We start from the raw sequence: 20318 nt of genomic DNA, 5'->3' as shown, positions 1-20318 counted from the left end.
TATCGTCCAAATAACGATCGCTATGCCTGCCCAAAGACGAAACCCTAATCGGCTGGAAGTCCAGCCGGAAATGAAAATGAAAAAAGAAGAGGGAGGGAAAAACATGATGTAACATGCCAAACGCCTCGCTAGAGACGGTTATCAAAAGCCATTCGCGAACAGGTATTCTATTCCTCGTCCTGCTCATCTTACTCATCCTGCTCGTCTTGCACGTCTTCACCCGTCTGAGCCGGCTGGGTCTGCTGAGCCTGCAAAACTATTAGTTGGCAACGTCCCCGTGAGGATTCGCTTGCAGGATTGGGTTACATACCACGTATGGGCGGCTCGCGCTTCCGCTCTGAGAGTGAGTCGCAGACCTGGTCTTGGTGCTCAATGTGGTCTTGGTGGTCTTGGGCCACGTGGGAGGCAGGCCGCCGTGGCCAGGGTAGTGCTGGCCGCCCGTGCCAGTGGGACGGGGGTAAGGTTGGAAAGACATGACGCCGGTGCCATGGTTCTTGCCCCTGCCCTTGCCCTTGCCTTTGCCCTTGCCGTACGGCGGGTACGAGCCCCAGTGGTGCTCTCCGCCCCAAGCCTTGGGCTCGCCGTTGTCAGACTCGGCGAAGCTGCCGTGTTGGCCGGGGAGCATGCCTCCGGCGGGCTTGGTGTGGTGTGGGCGGTGCGAACCTGTACCGAGGCTGTCAGTCTCTTGTCTCGTGGCGACGAAGTCGATTAAGCTCAGGATACTGCCTAAGTGATGATGCAGAGGCTTCAAAGCTCTTGCGATAGGGGCGGGACAGTAGAAAAGGGGGCTAAGAAGGATCAAAGAGAGGAAAACTCACCTGTCCCAGCGGGGTGGTGGGTGTAATGGGGAAGTCCTCCCGTTCCTGTGGCCCCATGGTGCCCATGGTGCTTTCCAGGGTGGGACTTGGAGTGGTGGCGGAACTCTGCTACTCCTTCTTGCTGGGCTGTTTATCATTAGCAGGCGCTTTCATAGCTGGGGTCCAGTCAAGTGCTCGAACTTACAGTCGGCGTCCTGGAGGTTGTAAGGCAGGCTAGCCTGGGCGCAGGCCGCCAAGAAGGGAACGAGGATGCCAGTGAACTTCATTTTGGAAAGTGGGAAATATGCTTGGTACGAAGGAAGTAAAAAGGACGAAGGAGACAATGAATGAATGGAGGTATGTACAGAATCTGAAAGATGGATCGGAACGAGGAATGTTTCTCAGCTGATGATCTTGTTGGTCTGCTGGAAAAAAGAGGATAGATTCGGGCTTGAGGTTGGCCATATATGTACTCGCTGTAGTCCATCATCCCGCAGCCGCGCGTCTTGGATGTTGGCGTCACTGTGGCTTCCCACCATCACGGGCTGCTAGTTTGGCGAAGAGACGTCACACTTGGACTTGTGTCTTACTAGACGATCAGGAAGCCATCTGTTTGAGGTTCATTGCCCAAAAACGGCCCCCATGTGTGGAATCCTGACGTTGATCGTTCTCCGATTGAGTGTTTCTCGGCTATGGTGTCACTACCACAAGTCATTCCAGTCAGCCAAAGTGCACTTGGGGTCCAGGGTAGTTCTAGATCGAGCCCGGTTTTGTTTCTAATCTTGGCGATCTATAGCGGTTCAACCTGGCCGTGATATGACATGCTTCATGTTCCTCTCAGGGGTTCGCATCCCCATTTCGCTGTGGTGGTGGACTGCGGGAGAGCGGGGGGGCCGTTCCTTGGTGCGGGAACTGTTCACAGGCAGTTCGAGGCCCAAGACGGGTAATCAGGTGACTGGGATGCTCTTCTAATAATAAGCTGACCGGCAGCAGTAAAAAGTCAAAAGAAACAAACACTGGGGACAAGCTGTCTGGATGAAACAGGCGACCGAAGCACCTCTCCGCGACGGCCTGTATAACTCGCATGTTCGTCCCCGGGCATATCGGCGACTTGCGTAATGGGGTGCGGCTTGATTACTGTGCCCCGTCAGCTGTGCCTCGCTCCACGTTGCAATGCTGCCATTCGGCTCAGGGGCCGCGTACCAGGATGATGCACTTTTTCAACATAGCAGGGGCCAGGGGCAGGGGCCAAGGCATTATCCGGCCAACCCTACAGACAGGTGCACGCCACATCGCGAAGCTGCAATGCGGACATCGCAGAGAACCTGCAGCTCACATCTGGCTGAAACGTTCAGACCCCGTAAGGCGCATCTCGGAGATCGCTACTTAGCTGGGTCAACACGTAGTAAGAGCTGACGCCAGCCGTGTCGCCTCAGCTTACTGGGCTGAATAACGGACGGACAAGCAAGCCTACATTGGCTCGTACTTTCCAAAGTCGCACATATTCAATAGTTCGAGTCGCAACCGAAAAGGATTGGCTATGTCATCATCCATGGGCAATTGGCAGCGCGCCAGTGGGACAGGAAGGCGCAAGAAATGCTGTTTGAAGCTCGGAGAGGCTCGGAGATAGTGGGATGTGCCATCATTGGCCTAATGCCACGATCGCCGCCATGGGATGGATCCCTGCTTCTAAGAATAGATGCGCATGAGGTGGACTCGACCCGCGATGCCTAACGTCATACAGCTTAGCTTCTTTCAACACGTTACCTCCCGTCACAAATGTCGAATGCACTCTTCTCCTGTCCTTCCTCAATACTCAACGACATATACCGATGGACACTATGCTTAGCCGCAACATTACTCGATTCTTGCTTGGCTGTCGCAGCCCAAACTTAGCGATATTAAATCGAAACAGACCGTACGACCCCAAGAGAGGAGATTGAAGTAAATGTTCTCCGGGTTTTCATTGACCCCTAGGCCTTCCTGGAGGATTCCCATAAAGGATTACTGAGAATCCTCCAACTTCCTTAATCATGCAGGTGCGGAAGCTTGAATTTCTACACCTCTGCCAGGTACAACTTCTTTCCCCCCTGTTTTTGCTTGTCTATATCTCTGCCAATCAAGTTTCCCCAACCATCCACCTGCTCAAGACGGACCTCTTGGATCCCCCGCCTATTCTCAGGAGGAATAATTATAGGCCAAGCGATCAACACATCGCAAACTCCTACTTTGGGATAATAGGTTTAACACCATCACTCCATCTTACTATACTCAGCCATGTGACGTCAGTGTCTCAGTATAGGGCATCTATTAGTCCACGACAAAAACCTGCCAATGGCTTCACTATACTGGCTTGACTCTAGCACATAGCTGTTGTATAAGAAGTGAGCGCCAAATTTCCACGAGTGAGTATTAAGTTGTGAGAGTGGAACTTGTTGAGCGTATCGACTGACCATGCCCCTAAACCCCACGTAGCCTCCTCCAGCGTTGAAGAGAGAGCAGAGAGCCGTCATCATCTGATGATCGTGGCTCTATGCTTGTGAAGCGAAATACGTAATCATAATGATTAGACGCGCCGCTGATAGTTTAAAGATAGCATGTCAAATCACCCTCATAAAGATCTCGAACTCTACGCCGTAACAAATGAGAAATGTCAAAGCTGGCAGGAATATAAGATGCTATTCTCCTCTACGTCATTCTGATATGATGTGATCTTGCTGACTTGACCTGACCTAAAAGCTGAATGTCAGATGACGGAGCCGCTCCACAACGAGGGAATCCGCAGCATCGTGATCTGCATATAAGTCAGATTGATCTGCAGCTCACTCAACTCCTGGTCCAAGAAAAGGGATATTGCCCCAAAATTTTCCAAAGAGGACATACCAAAGACAGGTTGTCTCTTTCGTTGCTTCCTTGTTTACTCCGCTGCACCAAAACCACCTCATATCAAGCGACCAACTTGCCCACGAAATGTCACACGGTTGGCGATCAATCGCTTGCGGATAGGGTGCATTCTGCAGAACAATGCTTTCTCCGAGAATTTGCGTAATCGAACGATTCAGATAAAAGAGCAGATGTCAGTTTGCGAGGACCTTGAATGGGACAAGCTCGAATAAACTCTTCAAACTATGAGAGCGCCGAGTATACAAACTATCTTCTTGGTAAGCATCAAGCCAGGCCAGGCGCAGGACGATTGCATTTGGGGGAGATGGGCATAATTCCTTCGCAATTCGAAGTTGCGCAACATCTATTACAAGTGAAGGAAGTTATAACTCGACTCGCTCACTCACCCATCTCGACCCTCCTCCCCTATTGACCATTACATATCACATCATCAGGAACAGAGGAAGACAGCCTCTTCTTGGTAGCACGCAGCAGGTTAACACAAGTGCTAGTTATGAGTCTTTTTGCTTGATCTACTCCCGTGCGCCTTCGAGTTACTTTCTTCGATTGCGTTGCCTATCCAGCTGATCTCCATCAGTCAAGGGATGTTCTGAATTGCATTGCCGCTCAGATGGATACGTACGCGGTACCTCGGCCACCCTCGCTAGCAGAATATTCGCCATTGTATATCGCCGACTTGGCCTTGAGATGATTATTGCGGCAAAGCAAGCTCACTGAACTAACTTTCCGCGAGATTGGAAACCGATACCCACAGACCCAAGCGCTGGGTCATGGATCGGTCCGCTTCTGCCAAGGACAAGCAAGACTTTGGCTCGGGCAAACTCGAGTGAGATCGGCGTTTGCAATAACCTGGACGAACCTCGTGGGGGTTTTCAGAGACAGAGGAGACAGAGACATTTCCCTGAAGGCTAAAACTCGGTCCCCACGGGGAGATAACCGTGCATTTTATGCGCCTATCCAATCCCGCAGCAACCGCTTCTGTATCTGTATGGGTCAAAGATGCCCTACGTCGGTGTTGATCTGCACAGAACTGAGGGTCGAATTGGCTACGCAAATACGCACGTTGTCTGTCTTGAACAACTGCGCGCGCAGTGGAGACGCGAGTATGCACGATCGAGCCTCATCGGCATATACAACCAACTAGTCACTATTTAGCTCAGATCTCGGCCGTCAAGGTGCAGCTAGCAGGCTAGGTAACAAAGGTCACAAAGAGCTCGGCTTCCTGGTTGAGCTTCCCTGGATTGACGGGCGGGAGGCTGGATGATGTAGGCTAATGCGTCATTGTGTCACAATCCCCGAAGCAAATGCTCCGGGCAACGTCGGTGTCGGTGTCGGTGTTGGTGTCGGTGGGGACAATCGCATCGCAACGACGCATTCTCGGGGGTCCAACAAGTGGTCTATAACTTCTCAGCGCCCTACAACATTATATATATTGATGCAGAGTCAGGATAGGCCACGTCCAGAAGAGAGATATTGGTCTTTTCAAGGGCTACCCACGGCGATGGATTGTTGTTCGCAGTTGACAGCAATACCCATCCCACTGAAGACGGCTTTTGTTGGGCGGTGTCTAGTGGAACTCAATTGCGGGATAGGGAGCTCTACCCCGCAAGAAGCTCCCAATTCGGCCCTGGGGCTTTCTTTCACCAGCGTGACATCATCAAGCATCATCGCTGATGAAAGCAGCTGATCCCTCTGTATATGAACAATTGGCTGTCTCGGTCTGGTGACATTCCCTTCTGCTGTTGCTACTCCATTACCACCTCTCCAAACCATCGTGAAATCAATCAACTCAACTCCAAACCTAATTCCACTACTGCCAACAACCCCAAACCATCCCAAGTTACTACACGTTAAACCGACCAATCCATCACCATGTCGTTCCTCACCCAAGTCGCTACCCGCCGCATGGTCATGGCCTCGCGGTCCGCCATGACTCAGGCTCCCCGTTCCTTCAGCGTGGCCGCCCGCCTGCAAAAGACCCCGGTCGAGGCCACCAAGGACACCATCAAGCAGGTCGACCGAAAGGTGTCGGACAAGATCGTTGATGGCATCGAGACTGCTGGTACGTGCCGGCCCACCATCAACTGGAGACGTACCCCCGGATCTCGTCAGTTGCTAACCCTTTTGTTTTCTTCTTCGCACAGAGCAAGCCGCCCAGAAAGTCAAGAACACAGACATGGCCGGTAAGGTCAAGGGTGCCGCCGACCAGGCTGCCGGCAAGGCCGAGGAGGTGAAGGGTCAGGTCGCTGGCAAGTCCGCAGAGGTGAAGGGCAAGGCCGCCGGCAAGTCGGAAGAGCTGAAGGGCGAGGCCAAGGGCACTGCGCAAAAAGCTGCTGGTACGTTGTGATTCTCTTCATCCTGCTACGCCAACTCGAACTACCCAATACTAACTCGTCCTGTTTTATAGGCAAGGCCAAGGGCGCTGCCGACCAATTGTAAAATAACAGCAACAATAACGAAACAATACGAATCCGGAGGAGGCTAATGACACTTTATGAGCATGCGTACCAACCCTTTCTAACCCTGGGCTGGTTGTAAGATTAGATACCTTTTCTCCTGCATTGGTCCACGGAGTTTATTAATGAGAATCAAAGCGTCTATTCTGACGTCTGCAACATGCCTCGATTGATCTTCTGCTGTGCTTCTGTCATGATCTATTTGACCTCAAGGAAATAATAGCCGAAAACTAGTCAAACACATGCAGAGCTGCTAATAGGCGAAGCGGCGCAACTATGGTTCAATGGCGATTTGCACACCAACGCTAGATACTGCCCAACTTGGTGCAATGGGAGAGGTGGTGGGAAGGAGCGATGGCGCTGTTCATCGTACACGGGTAAGACCTAAGGAAGTCGTGTCGGTTTCTGCAGCCATCCGCAGACGGATGGCACAGCAGTTCGAGCACGTGGTAACCCAAAGCAGCTAGAAGCATCTCGAGGGCTCGGTATTGTGCATCTGTCATCATTCACCCTTTGGTCGCTCCCACGCTTCGTGTGACAGAAACGAGAACCTCGCTTCCGTCTACAGAGAACCACGACACCCCCTACCCATCATGATGGCGATGGTTACTTCCCGCGAAAGTCTATCCGAGACACACACACATATACACATATATCGCATCGATGCCATCACCCGCACATACATGCTTCTGTTGTTACCAAGCCATCCGAAAGAGAGGTCTTATGAGCATACAACCGGCGTGCTTCTGCCAGCGTATGGCTAGTCACCACTTCGTATTCCTGTGCTAACCCGTCCGCACTTCCCAGGGCTCTCAGACCACGAGCGGCGAGGACTGGATATGGAAAACGCAACTCCTGGAAGAGAGTCAAGATGGGGTGACTGTCCCTTCCTATGCTACCACCTATCCAGAGGTAACAGTGGATCAAGGACTATGGAAGATATCTCTAAAACCCTTGGCTTATCATGTGCCATATGCTATCGACTACTTAGTAACCTAATCAGCGTGTCGCTCGTCATTCTAGGCCGGAATGGCCTCAAGCTAGGGTGATGGCAAGTATTGGTACAAGAGCAAAACCTACGGATCATTATCCTGAAGTCTTCTTTTACGGGATTGCGCTATCTGCGGCATTGTTGCCGCATAGTCACTGGGCTCAGGATCATCGGGGGCGTGGCTGTTGTCGTTACGTATCCATGCTATATGATTGCAGGAAATCTCTGACACTTCTTGGCGGAGCTCACCCTCTAAAGATCACATGTAGAGAAACAAAGACATGCAAGAATCTCCTCGCAAATGAAGTGCGTAACAAGACCGCGTCACCAAACTGACGAATGTGCGCCACTCGACAACGCTTCAGACATGATTGCGCGATGCAGCGGGTTGCCAAGCCGACGATGGTATCGAGGGGGGTTAACGGTTGTTAGTACGGAGTCAGGGGGCGGGTGTGGCTTGCAGAGACAATGGGCTCTCCAACACCACCCCGCCACCGAACATCCAAATTCGCCTAGTTGCTTCTTCCTCTTTATATGTCCGCCGGGCGCTGAATCCCATCACCGCCACTGCCGAGCGAAACGTGAGGATCGTGACCCCGAGCCCCCGAATCCCCTCCCCGGCGTCGACCCAGGGATCTTGGCATCGAGGAGGAGGTTATTGGAGGACAGAGTGATCAGGCAAATGAGGACAAAAGTGCGAATGCACACGCGCCCCGTGGTCTCGGATCCGGCTAGACAAAAAGAATCGAAACGAGCGATGCACCGGCCAGGAGCGCCGGCGAACGCCTCCTTGGGCGCTAAGGCCGCGGTTAGATCATCATCCGGCACTCTATGTCTCGGCACGATGCCCTGTCTTTCCTAGTTCTGAGACTTGTTTGCGCCTTTCCCGTTATTAGACAGTTGATTTCGGACTTAGTTCTACTTGACATGGACGTATCGCGAGCCTCGTCAGTCAGGTGTCAGTCAGCCCTAGCTCCAGGCACCACCGGTTCTCGTGTCAAAAGTGTCAGCAGGGACGCGATGGATGCCGCTAGCTATCAAGCGCGATTGTTAACACGGGGTTGTGCCATTTCATAATTTCCCTGCGCTTCTTCTTCTTGGGTCAAATGATTAGACTCTCGGTGTCTCCAGACTAATGGAAATAAACTCGCCGAGTAATCCAGAAATAGGACGGCAATCACGCATCTACGTGAGAACTCTCGCCTGTTTGCCAAGCCAGGGAGAAACAGTTGTTCGGTGATCACTCTCTCACTCGCCCACGCTCACTCGCCCTCACCACAATTTAAGCTTAAGGTTGATCACGTTTCTGATTTTTCAAACCAAAGTTCTGTGGGAACGTTGAAGTCGCGTCGTATGCACGTAGAAAGAAAGAAGCGGGAAAATGATTTGGGGACGACGAGAAAGCATGGCCGGGTGGATCTTGCCAATTCGGATTCTGGCAGGAACCGGCTTGGCCTTTTTCTTCTTCGGTTTCGTCTCCGACTGCCCCGGCGTAGTTTGTGTCACTGGTGATCTAGGCTTAACATGCTGAAGACTCAAGGCTGTCGTACAATATTTGCATGCATGTACATACATACATAAGCAGTAGTGCTTACGTTGGAACCTTAACAACTCTCGCCAGGTCGGGCCAGAAGGGCCGAGGCCTAACTCATCCTGGTATAATCAGTCTTCGTGTTCCTGAATTGACGTACCCATCAACCAAGAAAACGTACATAACACGAACTCAGCTACGCGAAGTTCCAGAGAGTTTGGAGCAAGGTGGTAGATCATGAGAAGTTCTAACGCTCGCGACTCGGCAATTGTATTTCTGCACTACTGCAGATCGATCAGAGATGAGGGATGAACCAAAACATCAGGCGAAATAGACAGTTATCTGGCACAGACTTCCCACCGACCGACGAGTAATTAGCATGGCCAGCCGCAAACAGGGACAAGCCCGGCCACGTTTCAGAACAAGTCAGTCCAACCCTGAATCAGCCAGCAGCATCAGCCCTCGCCTGCTCACCAAAGAAACTCATGAATCCAAACATAGGACGTCGTGTTGCTTAGCAAGCATGCCCCCTCAACAAGATCTCACATGAACTTTCGAAAAGCAATGATTTGTTTAGAATGCGATTAATGATGTATTTATTCCAGAAAAAGGAGAAAATTGATGTCGAATGTGACTTTGTGCCTTATAGCGCCAAGCGAAACCTTGCCGGTAATGACATTGGTTTCTGTACCGTGACTTGACTTTTTCCCCAATGGGTATCGTCAGCGGTAATGCAATAAACCCTCTTCCATTGTTCTGTATAGCCAGAATCTTATGCGCGGGCCATTACTGGTGAGGTCAATCGACCAGTATATCTCCCATGTACTCCTTAACCATGCAGTGCAAGTGCCCGAAACCCAGTGGGCATGATATATCCTGGACCGTGAACGCCATGTCCTCTGCTGGGAACATCAAAATATGTACAAATGAGCGAGATGCTGTTTCTCGCGGGCTGACCGCGGACCGTAGTGTTTATATTCGGCTCGACGCAATCGTGACTGAAGCGTGGGCTGCAGGTGCGGCCTGGAGTTCCCTGGAAACAGAAACGCGAGGCTAAGTCACGTAGAGGCTCAACCGGTGCGGACCCCAACTAGTGGTTGGTAGGCCATTGCCGCGTTCTTCGGGACCGCAGAGGAAACACGCCGTCGCTCTAATTCGCGAACTTCGCATGCCTTCCTCTCTTCCTCGTTTGAGGCGCTGTCGTAGTCGTGAGGTGACGACGGAGCGCATAGAGCTACGCCACAATTCTATTGCGGCAGGAGCAACGCCCCTTGGTTCGTCTTCTCGCCATCGTCCTCCCTCACGTAGCTAACCATCTGTTCCGTGATTCTTGCACACCATGGGTCTACATATGAGGTCCACAGGTTTGCGACAAAGTAGTTCAGAGGAACCCAGAGAGGCAACCAGATCAGCAACTTGTGAGCACCAGGAAACTTGAGTTGGCCAGGTACCCAGTCACCATTCTCGTTCTGAACATCGGCTGGCAAGCGCGTGCCGTAGACCATCCAGCAGAGAACCCAGCGCAGAAGAGGACCGTGAAGCAGGTAGACTGCAAATGACTGCTTGCCCAGCCAAAGGAGATATTTTCCAGACAGCACATCCTTGATGAAAGGGCTGAAGTGAATGCCGAGGGTGATAAGTTCAAGGCCAATGCCGGATCCGTAGCGGGGGTAATCGGCCTTCTCGGGGACGATGGCAACCAGAACGTTGTGCATGTACCTCGACCAGGTCGCCCACTCGGGGTGGCCCTCGGGGTATGAAGCAACATAGAGGCCTGAGATGAGGCAGACGCTGGCGATCAAGCCCGAGAGGCGGGTGCGGTTGGTGATAAAGTCGTTGGCAGCGGGGGTGTTCTGGATGTCGCAGAGGAAGACGCCCCAGAAGAATTGCATCCCAAATGCGGCTGCGATTGGTTAGTTATCATTCAGACCTGGCGAGGGTGGCGTAACTTACAATCAGAAGCCATCCAAAAGTAGGAGAAAATCGACAAGCTAGCCATCATCCGGTATCGCGGTTGCATGTAGGCAGTCGCCGTCATGAAGACATATACCCACAAGCTACCCTTGAGAAGCGGTAGTAATGTCCATTGGTTTCCGTCGTATGAGTTGTGGCCGTGGGTCCAGGTGGTGATGCAGTTGTATACGAGGCTCTTGAGCGCTTCGCCGAGGTAAGGAACTTGATCCGGCGCCGTAAGTCCAGACCACCAACTGTCGCTTCGCTTGGCAACCAAGAAGAGACCGAACTGTGCCATGACCCAAATAATGCATGTGGCAATACACGTGGGAATTATCAAACGCGGGAAGCGGCGCAGAGCGGATTTCGACATGGAGCTGAACGCCAACGCCTGGTTGTCTTGTCGGCAGCATTTGATAGGCTTTAGGGCGCAGACATATCCGGTGACAAAAGCGAAGATCGAAACTCCTATGCGCCCCTGAACTAGAATTCGTAAGAATGGCAGCTGCAATGCGCGAGGCTTGGCGCCATCGGCAGACGCTGGTAAGAAGAGGTCGCCATCAAAGGCGCGAGCGATGTGGGTCAACACCACCAATGTTGAAGCGAGACCACGCAAGCCCTAGAGTATGACGGCGCATCGTTAGCCTCGGAAACCCGATTACGTAGAGTAGGGAAAACTTGTGAAAGGTAGAAGTGAAGGTATGGGATTGTTGAATGGGCAGTCCGCTCGCCACCTCTACTTAGAGACTATGGCGGCAGCCTCATCATCTTGACCAGTCTGACAGCACTGGCTCCCGACTTTCTGACCTGCGACGGCCTAAGCGAGGATTTAGGTTTGGCTCTTCCCGAAGCTCTGGATCAGCGCCCAGAAATCCGACGGCGGCGGATCGAAGGCGAGCAGAGTATGGGCGACAGTTCCTCCAAGATCGTGGCCGCGCCGGACCACAGCATCCTAACAATTGCACCCACTGGGTTTGAGTTGTTGGCCGGACCGCTGGGTAACCTTCAATGTGCCTTTGCCCGGCCAAAGTGTAACAATGGGAACAGTTGAGGGGAGCCGTTTGGGTTTGGGAGCTGCCAACTTACATCCACCCATTTGACGTTGCCTTCCTTGCCAATAGCCATCGTTGCTGTCTGACGTGTGAAATCCGAGTTGTCGTCGTTAGCGAATCATTCGGGCAGCCGAATCAAGCGAGTAGAGATTCGGATTGCGTCGGGTCTAATGTCGAGGTCGAGATAGCCTGCCGCCTGCAGTCTAATATTGTGCGGTACTGTGTACCAGGGCGGCTAGGAAGTACCGTAATGTGCAGGAGTTGTCCACCAATTTGCCCAGAGAAACCGCAAAGACGGGTAATGGTCGACAGTGGATGAAAACGTGTCGATCAACGAGATATGTAGAGACGGACAGGGTGTCGTGCGCCAGCAGGAGGTAGTATTTATATGAAGTGTGAACAAGAAAATAGATTCAAGGAGATGGTAGTCGAGTAGGAAGGGCAGTGCCTCTTTGAGTTGCCAGCAGCGTGCAAATAATAACAACTGTGGCCGAGGTATGCAACAAGTTAAGAAGATGGGGGAACGGGACAAGGGAACGGCGAAAGTGCTAAACTAATAAAAGAATGGTAGATACATGCGTACTTGAAAACCGGAGGTCATGTAATAGGGGAAACTTGATCGCTGCCCACCCCGGAGCGCGCAAGATAGCATTTCAGACGTAGCCATGGGCCATGGGGGGCGTGAATGAGCGACGAGACAAGGTCAAGTAGCCGGGCTTGGCGGGTAGGGATGATGTGGAAAAGGGCATGGGTACTCCATAATCCACAGCCATGATTGCGTCGTCACCCAGGCCAGACGACACAGGCAGGCGGCTGGCGGTAGGAGAAGAGGACCGACTACTTTGGATGATTAAGTTGCTGACTGGGCTGTGTCTGTGTGTATTTCCTGCCGGTGGGGTGCCGCAGTACTTTCACTTCGCATGCTACGACAAACCATGTACCACTCTGACTTCCCTCAAGTCGAATCTGCATCATCCCATCCGATGTACTTTTTTTATTTATTTTTTAACCTTTACCTGCTATGTGCCCAATCGTGTGGCTCTGCTTGGACGACTCCTGTTTGCTCGGACGCTGCTTTTCAAACCACTGTGTTGCGACCCGATCTTGCCGCTACTGATTTCAATGTTGTTTTATAATTATGTATCTACACGGAACAATGTCAACACCGCCAAGAACAAATAACCTCTGGTTACGTAGTATACTTGAAATGAAGATATAGTGATGGGCGACCACTCCCAATTTCACATACCAAGCCGAGCCAAACCAAGGCAACACGCGCACACACTCTCTCGCAAAGGCGATGGGGGTTTCGGTCCAGGTGGGCTCCCTTTTTTGGTCGATTGATCTTGCTTCTATGTACAGAAATGAAGAAATTGAGATCCAATGCCTTTTTTACCTAGACCAAGACCAGACAAGCAGACTACGAACGCACATTAAACGGGCTCGGCGCTAGGAGCCCCCCGTTTCTGGGCGGGCCACCCCATGCGAGTTTCCAACTCCAAGGCGGGCTACGTGTGCCGCGAGAGAGTGTGTGTGTTTGCCTTCCAACTCGGGTCTTGGGTAAGGATGTTGCGGCAGGGATCATCTCGGAGCGGCCCAGAATGCAAAATAAGGTGTCATGCGGTATTCACCGGCATTCTTTGGCTTTCAGCACGTCGCCATTTCTATGTAACCAAGCAGTTGTCTTTCTGAGCTGGCCTGGACAGAAGATGCAAAGGCCTCCCCGCCTCACAACCCAAAAAGCCCGACAGCCCGAGGCAGGCTCGGAGGTTCGAGTTCTCCTAGCGAGGAGCCTCACGATCGATTGCTGGCACTACTACGGCCACTACCTCGTAGCCATATCCACATGGGCAGTCGCAGGCTTGGCATGCAACGGTTCGCACTTGGCCTTGGCTTGATTTCACCTTGTCAGTTCTCTTTCACGGTTGAGACCACCGTCGCCCATGACCTGCAGGCTGCAGCACAAACAAAACGCCTCGTCATATGGGCGCCGGTATCAGCAGGAACATCCTGGAGGCTGGAGCCGTGCAGTGGGGGTTGCGGTTATTTGATGCAGTTGCAGGTTATGACGAATTATGTCCTCTTAAAGTATGTGTCCATAACTCATAACGGGGTGGCATTCTTCTGGAATTCTTGCTTTCGGCAGGCTCGCCCGCCCCATAAGTTATACCTAGCAGCCGAATCTTGCCCGTAGCGGACAGGATCGGCGCCTACACATGGTGCAGAAGTGCGAAAGAGGAGCCTTGAAAAGTCGTGGAGTTGATTTTAACGACGTCAATCTCTCTTGGCATGGCATCTACCACCAATAGATTGGTTCCCGCGAGCGGTAATACAGTGGAGGAGGAGGTTGATGACAGCCACACACCCCTTGACCCTTATCAATCTCGCGCGCCTCTTCGATTTTTCTTCTATTAGTATGCCGCTGTCCAAGATTATGCAACGCGTGGACGGAGCCCGCCCGCTTTGCAGAGGGGATAAACAAGACCAGAAACAATTGGCGAGCACGATGCCCAGCCGCTTTTTCGTTTGTATCACCACCAGCACTCGTTGTTGGTGCGTGGACGCTTGGCAACTGCGAGAACTGCAGTGCCAAGATGGGTAGAACGGCATCTCTGGCATTTCTTGCGGTACGAAGTCTCGGATCCGTCGATCACAAACAATTCCGTGCCCCTCCCTCCTTAAGCTAGCCTCCTTACCTAATGTTCCTTCCGATGCGATGCGATGCGATGCGCCGCACTCGCCAAGAGCCTCAAGTAGCTGCAGCTGTAAGGTGAGCTTCTCAACTGCCCGAACGAAGCTACCCGCATCTCGACGACTCGTGTTGTTTCACTGCTCGCCTGCTGATGCTGCTGGCGATGTTGGCGGGCAATCCTTGACTCGTCTGGGTTTCTTGATATCTTGATCTGGCTGCTGGCTGGTTGTCAGTCGCTACCATGCTGGAGAGGGCTTTGCTTATTCCTCCCACCGAATCATCTTATCGTTTGGCCGCTCATCAGATTTCAGAGCCATCAAACATGCTTGGCAGCGACTTGGCGGTTTTGCTTCTCCCACACCATGATTACCTCCTTCTTTTCACTTCTGACGCCTGATCAACTTGGATCATTACCCCGGAGCCCCGTACCGGCTCTTGCTCTTGTTTCCCCAGGCGCATTCGACCAGCAAGTACCTGTATGCTCGTCTGCTATAGGTCGGCACGGCCAGATGCCCCGTCTGCCCAGTAGTCCGACCGTCCCATGTTCTTTAAATCGCAACACTGTAGCAATTAACCCTATTGGCAAGCGATCGGAATATTCCCAACTCCACTTGCTGGGATCAAAAGTCTATCCTGCGCACACAGACATCGTCCTCTCGCACGAATCAGCGGCAGTCATCGCTCCTGATTAATGCTTTATCGCCTCAAGCCATATCGGATGGGCCCAGAACCATGGAGCTCCGGTGGCTTTCCGTCGTGTTCAAGACTCTTCATGGGCTCTAAGCCACGAAGCCCTGAGTTTCATCTCCGTTGACGCCTTTGCAACCCCGATTTTCCCTCCCTTCTCTGAGGCTGACGCGTCATCCCCTGAGATCTCCCATTGCCCGTCTCCAATTCCGCCCCCTGATTGCCTATCTAACTGATCAGGCGTGAGAAGCCGGGCCAATCAGCGGGTAGCCTTCCAACTACTGACATGATATGGTACCTAACCTAAGCTAACCTACCACCTGCGGAGTACTGAACCCCGTTAAGCAATATGTAGTCAGTCAGTTGCTACCGCATTCAGCATCATCACAGCACCAACTTTCGAGCGCCAAGCAGAATGTGCCGAACAAGCGATTCTCGATTTGAACACCCTAGGCTCAATCAGCAATAAGGAAGGGACATACTGCGACCGACAATGTGACGATGCAATCACCACTACGAAAGGACAGGCGTCATTCGCTGTTTGTCATTTGCATTAGCTGTCTGTACTCTCGACATTTGACAGACACTAACAATAAGAAATCATGTAGTCGTATGCATCTGACACTAGCCAGCCCAGTACTTTGGCTCTTTCTAATCTGGGAAGATGGCCGTTCGTTGCTTCTCGGTCTAAATGCTCACCAGAGGCAGTGCAACATAACGACATACTAGCCCATTTCGTCAGCGGCGATAGTAGGGAGATTGCAGCGTGCGCGTTTGATGCCAAACGCGACCCGAACTAAAACCCTGGCCTATACGGAAGCGGAAAGAGCAGACTGTCACCATCACTGGCGGTTCTGATTCTAGATCAGGCAAGACAGACGCGCGGCCCAGACGTCCACCGCGCGCACGTATTACCCCAGCGCCTACTACAGCGCAGTAGGGGAGTCCATGCCAAAGGTAAGAAGATAGGATATCTCCGGCGGATTCAGTCAGTTCACATGAGTACATATACGATCCAAACGCTTCCTTCTGGCGCCCGGAGTACAGGCGGTGGCAGGGAGGTGCCTGTTCCCCCTCGATACAATCCACATGGAGACCCCAGAATGCTCGACGACGTAGGTGGTAAGCTGCCCAGCCCGGTTGCTCTTTAGCTGCATCCGACTCTGATCCGGTTTTCCGAGGCGGCTACGACAGACAGTATGGGGCTGGGAAGCTGGGGGCTCTTTGCAAAGGGGCAGAAGGCGATGTCACCCCCTACCTCCAGGTGCCAGGTTGCCTCGCGATAGTTATCTGCAGGATTTTCAAGCCACCATGGTCCAACTACGGAGTACTGCCTGTCGATAATATCCTTGTGTCGCACACAGCACCGGTGTGTATGTTTCGTTCCAACAGTTCTGGAAGGGGCGGAGACCACTGGCCGAATTTGCTCTGCCCTTTCTTTGTTTGGCGTTTACCCACACACGTGTATATGCCAACCCAACCCCCATGGGGCGATGGAAAGAATATATTACGAGATCCAATAACCTCGCTGGTCGAGCGAGATGCTGGCCAGCCCGTTGGATTGCCTGTAAGTCTGTAAGGCCAAGTATGCTAGAAGTTGGGGGTAGAGCCACACACATTGTATTTCGTTGCTTAACGAACTGCATCGGACCATCAATGGCATTTGACAGTGACTGATACGTCACTACCTCCCTCCCTTTGGTACATCCGTCCGACAAATCACCCTGAACGCTTCGTGGCAGATGAAAAGTAGGCACTGCACATACATAATACACGATTGAGACAGTCAAGCATTGGCAGTGCCGGCATTTCGGAATGGTGGAAATAACCTTACTTGGCGTTTGCAATGACGATTGATAGCCAACCGTCGTTGTCCAAATTCCCGGACATATGTCAGGAGGCAAGAGGAGCTACGGCGCATGTCTTCTGCCGGCTATGTCGGCACACATTTGGAGCACAGACAGCTAGGCGCCTGAGTCCTGTAAACATATATGGAAAAGTCTCTCCTTGGCAATAAACGCATTATCCATTCCCCCTTTCCCCTTCCCGACGCGATGGAACGAAATGGGCAAACAAGCGCCCAGACGACCGGTACTTAGTAAAGCGGCTACTGCTGGGGCAGGGCGGCAAGACTAGACATTCAGATCGCACCACATCAGCCAGCCCTCCTTGGCCATGCCCGAGCCCGTTGCGTACGGCTTGACCTTGCGCCCGTCCTCGTCCTCCACCTCGATCTCCCAAACGTTCACCTCCAAGTAGCTGTGGCTCTTGCAGCCGGCCGGCGCGTTCATCCAGTTGCGGTACACGGACGGGACCCCGATACCGGCGTTCATTGCCCGGAAGCCCCGCGCTTTCAGGTCCAGCATGACGAAGTGGTTCAACGCCGACACTGCGGATGACGTAGATTAGCATAGAGCATGCATTCCCCTCTGGTGATAGAGATCGACATATGAAGGGGTTGAGCGTGGTGGACCGTATCCATTCCTCATGTCTTCTCCACCACCGTCTCCCCACCACAGTCGAACGAAATGACAGCAGAAAGGGGAGGAGGGGTTTCTTGCGGTAAGAGTCCAAGAAGAGGGGCTGAAGGGGGAGCGGTGGACGTGTTCCATTCAATAAGTCAAGAATTACTTACTCAACCCTCGGTTTTGGTACTCAGGCTTCGTGATGCACCCCATGCGGGCGCAAACCTCGCCGGGCCCCTGGGGCTCCACGAGCCCTTCGGGCGGGGGTCGTTGTCGCGCCAGAACTGGTTGACGCCCTTCGCGAGCGGGAGGAAGGCTTGGAGGGCCTCGAAGACGTCGGGCGGCGGCTTGGCCGCCAGGTCGCACGACAGCGCCACGCAGACGAGCGGAAAGTCCATGCCTTCGGCCATGCGGCGAGCACCGCCGCCCGTCTCGAAGTCCGGCTCGGCGTCCGGGTCGAGCTCGCTCCAGTACAGGGCGCCGCTGCTAATTTCTCTCCCATCTTCTCCCCCTTGGCCAGTAGTGGGGTCAGAGTCAGGGGGAGACTTGGACTCGGCGCGGGCGAACTCGTACTCGGAGTCGAAGATGCCGTACGACAGCCCACTGTCGACGGCGTGCTTGTAGTAGCCGCCCAGGGCGTCAAAGGCCCGCAGGGCGCTCCGCGTCTTGGGCGTCGCCGTCAGCGGCTGCCAGAGGGACGGGCCGAGGAAAAACCCCTGAATGGCAAGGGCTTTGGCCCAGTCGTTTACGCCGGCATCGATGGGCCGGATGGTGTACCGGGGCGGCAGCTGGATGCCGTGGGTGTCCTTGACCGGAGGTAGGAGAGTAACCACCATCTTGTAGAAGGTGTATTTTGCGCGCTGGGTAATCCGTGTAAGCAGATGGAGCGACTTGTTGCGTTGTAAGCGCCTCGGCTGGGCCCCTCAGGAAGCGCCGGCAACGCACTTTAAGTATGCGCAGTTCGCGAGCCGAACTGAGCAAGCGGGGTGACTGTCGGCGGTTGGTGGCCTGGTATGATACGGACATGTTCCCTAATCGGTATGATGCTCGTACCCGACAGTCTGGTAAGCCCCGATTACAGCGAAAGAAGATGCACGATTAGGCGCCAGCCCACCTCGCCATCCGCCCTGTCTGCGTGATTTTCCATCGCAATTGCCGCGTGTAACGTCGAAATTGGAGGCCGGTGGCCTGTGTAGACGCCGGCAATGCAGTTGGGATGGTCGCGATGGTTGCGATGGGGATCTCACAGGCGACCCGATATGGCCGTCGGTAATCATTGTCAACCGCCTCCCCAGTCCATGATCTAGCTTGCAGAGCGATTTCAACTATATTTGGATCTAAACTTAACAAGTGATAATAACCGTCCCTCCGTTCCCCGCGTTTTCTGTCAACCCACAGCTCCATCGATTGGGTACTTCGGACCGTCTACCCCGATTTCATATCCAAATTGCCTCAGTGCCCTCAAATCGCTTTCACCGCACGAGTCGGAATGGATGGAAGAGGGTGTCCGAACAAGTCAGTTAGCCGGGCCAGGTTGCACCACAGCCCAGCCAACATGCGCCTATTTATACGTTGAATGCCGCCTTCTCTTTCTGCCAGAACTCCGTTCATGGGTGGTCCTCACGTTGCAGTTGGTTGAAAGTTGAAAGATTTGACACTGACCATGCTTGCATCTACGTGTCTCGCCGGTGCCCTTGCGGCAACTGCTGCCTCCGCCGCTTGCACGTCTGGCGGCGTCATCAAGTGCCCCGTGGTGCTGTCGGGCCAAGTGCCGGCGTCGATGAAATTGGCCGACTTCGACACAGCGGCCACCAACAAGATATTCAACGCAGGCAACGTCAAGGCGAGCAACGTCCCCTGGTCGCAGATTTTGAAATTCCCCAACGTGACGACCAATTTGCGCTTCGACAACGCGAGCATGAAGTCGGTCGAGGTCACCATCGCCGACAGCTCCATCTTCAAGACCCAGCACGGCTTCCGCCGCGCTGGCTTGCAGATGCTGGGCGACACCAACACGGGCGGGCCGGGCGCCGTCGGCGTGCGCACCGTCCACTGGAGCGTCCAGCAAGACCCTGCCCGCAAGCTCAATCTGACTCATGAGTACCAGGTATGTAGATCAGGTATGCCTAGAAGGAGAAGAAGAACTCTCACACCCCCTTTTTAGAACCTGTGGCACGAGACGGCGGATTACAGCGCCAACCAGTTCGACTTCAAGATGGGCACTCTACTCGACCGTTCCAGCGACAGAAACGCCATGAAGATCACTAACCGAAAGGGCGAGGTGGTCTGGTCGACGCCCATTGAGGCCGCTGCTTGGCAGAACTTCGCCGTAACCGTAGACTATCAGAAGAAGTATGGCCGGAGCTGCTTACGCCGCCTTGTTACCAATAGCGTATTGACTAACCTTCTTATCTAGCACACTGCAAGTCTTCTACTCCAAGGGTCTCGCCCCGTTGAAGCAAGTCACTGCGGCATTGCCCAACGACAATTCAGGAGAGGGACAGTACCAGATCGGCATGTTGAAGAAGCCCACCGGGACAGACGATGTTGTGAACTCGGGCTACCAGGAGTCTGGTATCGACGAAGGCCAGATATACGGCGGCATTTTCATCGAGGACAGCGCCGGGGGATGCATTTCGCTGTGAAGGCAGCGCTGTTGGCGAATCATGTTACTAGACGGGGAGATGTCATAGATTGCATGCGCTACAGATGCAAGACGAATGGTAAGTCAGCTTCAGTAGGTAAACCTACGATTTGTTCGATTTGTATTCCTGAATATGTACAGAACGA

General features: G+C 53.2%; 5 protein-coding genes across 5 annotated transcripts; 2 read left to right on the top strand and 3 right to left on the bottom strand.

Annotated features, from left to right (window-relative positions):
• Positions 1–188: 188 nt before the first annotated feature.
• On the bottom strand, positions 189–1084 carry PG998_002281 (uncharacterized protein; the record flags this gene model as incomplete). Its single annotated transcript, XM_066869099.1, has 4 exons — positions 189–248; positions 311–726; positions 819–944; positions 1003–1084. The coding sequence occupies 4 exons, from the start codon at positions 1082–1084 to the stop codon at positions 189–191; spliced, it is 684 nt and encodes a 227-aa protein (XP_066737514.1).
• Positions 1085–5573: 4489 nt separating this feature from the next.
• Positions 5574–6140, top strand: PG998_002280 (Lea domain protein; the record flags this gene model as incomplete). Its single annotated transcript, XM_066869098.1, has 3 exons — positions 5574–5763; positions 5846–6037; positions 6109–6140. The coding sequence occupies 3 exons, from the start codon at positions 5574–5576 to the stop codon at positions 6138–6140; spliced, it is 414 nt and encodes a 137-aa protein (XP_066737513.1).
• Positions 6141–9926: 3786 nt separating this feature from the next.
• PG998_002279 (uncharacterized protein) lies at positions 9927–11757 on the bottom strand (the record flags this gene model as incomplete). Its single annotated transcript, XM_066869097.1, has 3 exons — positions 9927–10582; positions 10633–11251; positions 11719–11757. The coding sequence occupies 3 exons, from the start codon at positions 11755–11757 to the stop codon at positions 9927–9929; spliced, it is 1314 nt and encodes a 437-aa protein (XP_066737512.1).
• A 5438-nt stretch (positions 11758–17195) lies between these two features.
• PG998_002278 (uncharacterized protein) lies at positions 17196–18364 on the bottom strand (the record flags this gene model as incomplete). The annotated part of the gene is made up of 2 exons (XM_066869096.1): positions 17196–17452; positions 17719–18364. 2 exons carry the CDS (start codon positions 18362–18364, stop codon positions 17196–17198), a joined length of 903 nt encoding a protein of 300 aa, XP_066737511.1.
• An 827-nt stretch (positions 18365–19191) lies between these two features.
• Positions 19192–20173, top strand: PG998_002277 (uncharacterized protein; the record flags this gene model as incomplete). The annotated part of the gene is made up of 3 exons (XM_066869095.1): positions 19192–19635; positions 19693–19880; positions 19945–20173. The coding sequence occupies 3 exons, from the start codon at positions 19192–19194 to the stop codon at positions 20171–20173; spliced, it is 861 nt and encodes a 286-aa protein (XP_066737510.1).
• Positions 20174–20318: the final 145 nt, after the last annotated feature.

This window comes from Apiospora kogelbergensis (assembly GCF_038363985.1).
Source record: "Apiospora kogelbergensis strain CBS 113332 chromosome Unknown utg000001l_segment0_segment0, whole genome shotgun sequence".
In the NCBI taxonomy this organism is placed as follows: Eukaryota; Fungi; Ascomycota; class Sordariomycetes; order Amphisphaeriales; family Apiosporaceae; genus Apiospora; species Apiospora kogelbergensis.
Note: the sequence above shows the minus strand (reverse complement) of the source record. Positions and strands in the feature narration are given on the sequence as shown.